Here is a 906-nt window from a genome sequence, read left to right on the forward strand (position 1 = left end):
CTATGACACCCAGAGCCGCCTGACGGCCTTCTCCTGCCACTGCCAGGTGCAGTGGTGCTGCTACGTGGAGTGCCAGCAGTGTGTGCGGGAGGAGCTTGTATACACCTGTAAGCACTAGGCCCGCTGCCCAGTGTGCCAGCCAGGCGCTGCCAGGACCTCCCATGGCACTGGGCCACCTCCAGGCCAGCCGGCTGTCCAGCCGCTCCCCCCCCTACTCCCGCTCCCGCCAGCCCGGGCAGGAGCACGTGTCATGCGCATGATCACCCACGTGCGTGCCAGCACACTCATGCGCCTCTCCCCATTGGCTCCCATCAGGCTTCCCCTCTCTCAGCTCTCAGCAAGGAGAGCCCCACCCCTGAACCTGAGGGTCCCCAGCCTGGTTGAGGACTTGGAGCAGGAGGGCAGAGTGGAAAGGATGTGGAGGGAACTAAGGGAGACCCAGAGGAGGGCAGGACTGAGGTTTTAGAGAGGAGAGCGAGTACATCTCGCCATCATGAATCCTGGGATTAGTGGACTAAAGCCAGCCAGAGGTTGGGAGGTGAACTTCTGGGCCAAGAAGGCCCAGGGAGGCAGGGTCAGCTGGAAGCTAAGGCTGGAGTCAGGCTGGGATGGGTCAGGTCAGCCCTCAGGCCCCACCCAGGTGATAGTCAACCCTGGGGGTAATATGCCTTCATTTCCCCACCCTGGAGCTTTGCTGTGCTAGAGATGGGAGGAAAGGCCAGGTGGTTGGAGCCGTTGGTCTGGAGAAAGGAAAGCAGGAGTCAGCTATGTGCCCTGGATCCTTGTGTTTTGGTTTTTAAAATATGCCTCCACCAGCCCTCATTCTCACCTTGAGAGCTGAGTAACCCATGCCCAACCAGCGCTGCTCAGTAAAAACACCAGTGGACGCGAGCCCAGTAGACGAGC

The 906-nt window shown here is 60.4% G+C and overlaps 1 protein-coding gene across 1 annotated transcript in view; it reads left to right on the plus strand.

The window, feature by feature from the left end:
* Window positions 1–900, plus strand: part of WNT9B (wingless-type MMTV integration site family, member 9B) — a 5,756-nt gene extending 4,856 nt beyond the window's left edge. Inside the window, exon 6 of the mRNA XM_010832506.1 lies at window positions 1–900. This exon is cut by the window's left edge and continues 20 nt beyond it. Coding sequence (XP_010830808.1) covers window positions 1–118 — 118 coding nt within the window. The 3' untranslated portion in view covers window positions 119–900.
* The last annotated feature ends 6 nt before the right edge of the window (window positions 901–906 follow it).

This window comes from Bison bison, unplaced genomic scaffold, assembly GCF_000754665.1.
Source record: "Bison bison bison isolate TAMUID 2011002044 unplaced genomic scaffold, Bison_UMD1.0 scf7180017861046, whole genome shotgun sequence".
Taxonomy (NCBI): Eukaryota; Metazoa; Chordata; class Mammalia; order Artiodactyla; family Bovidae; genus Bison; species Bison bison.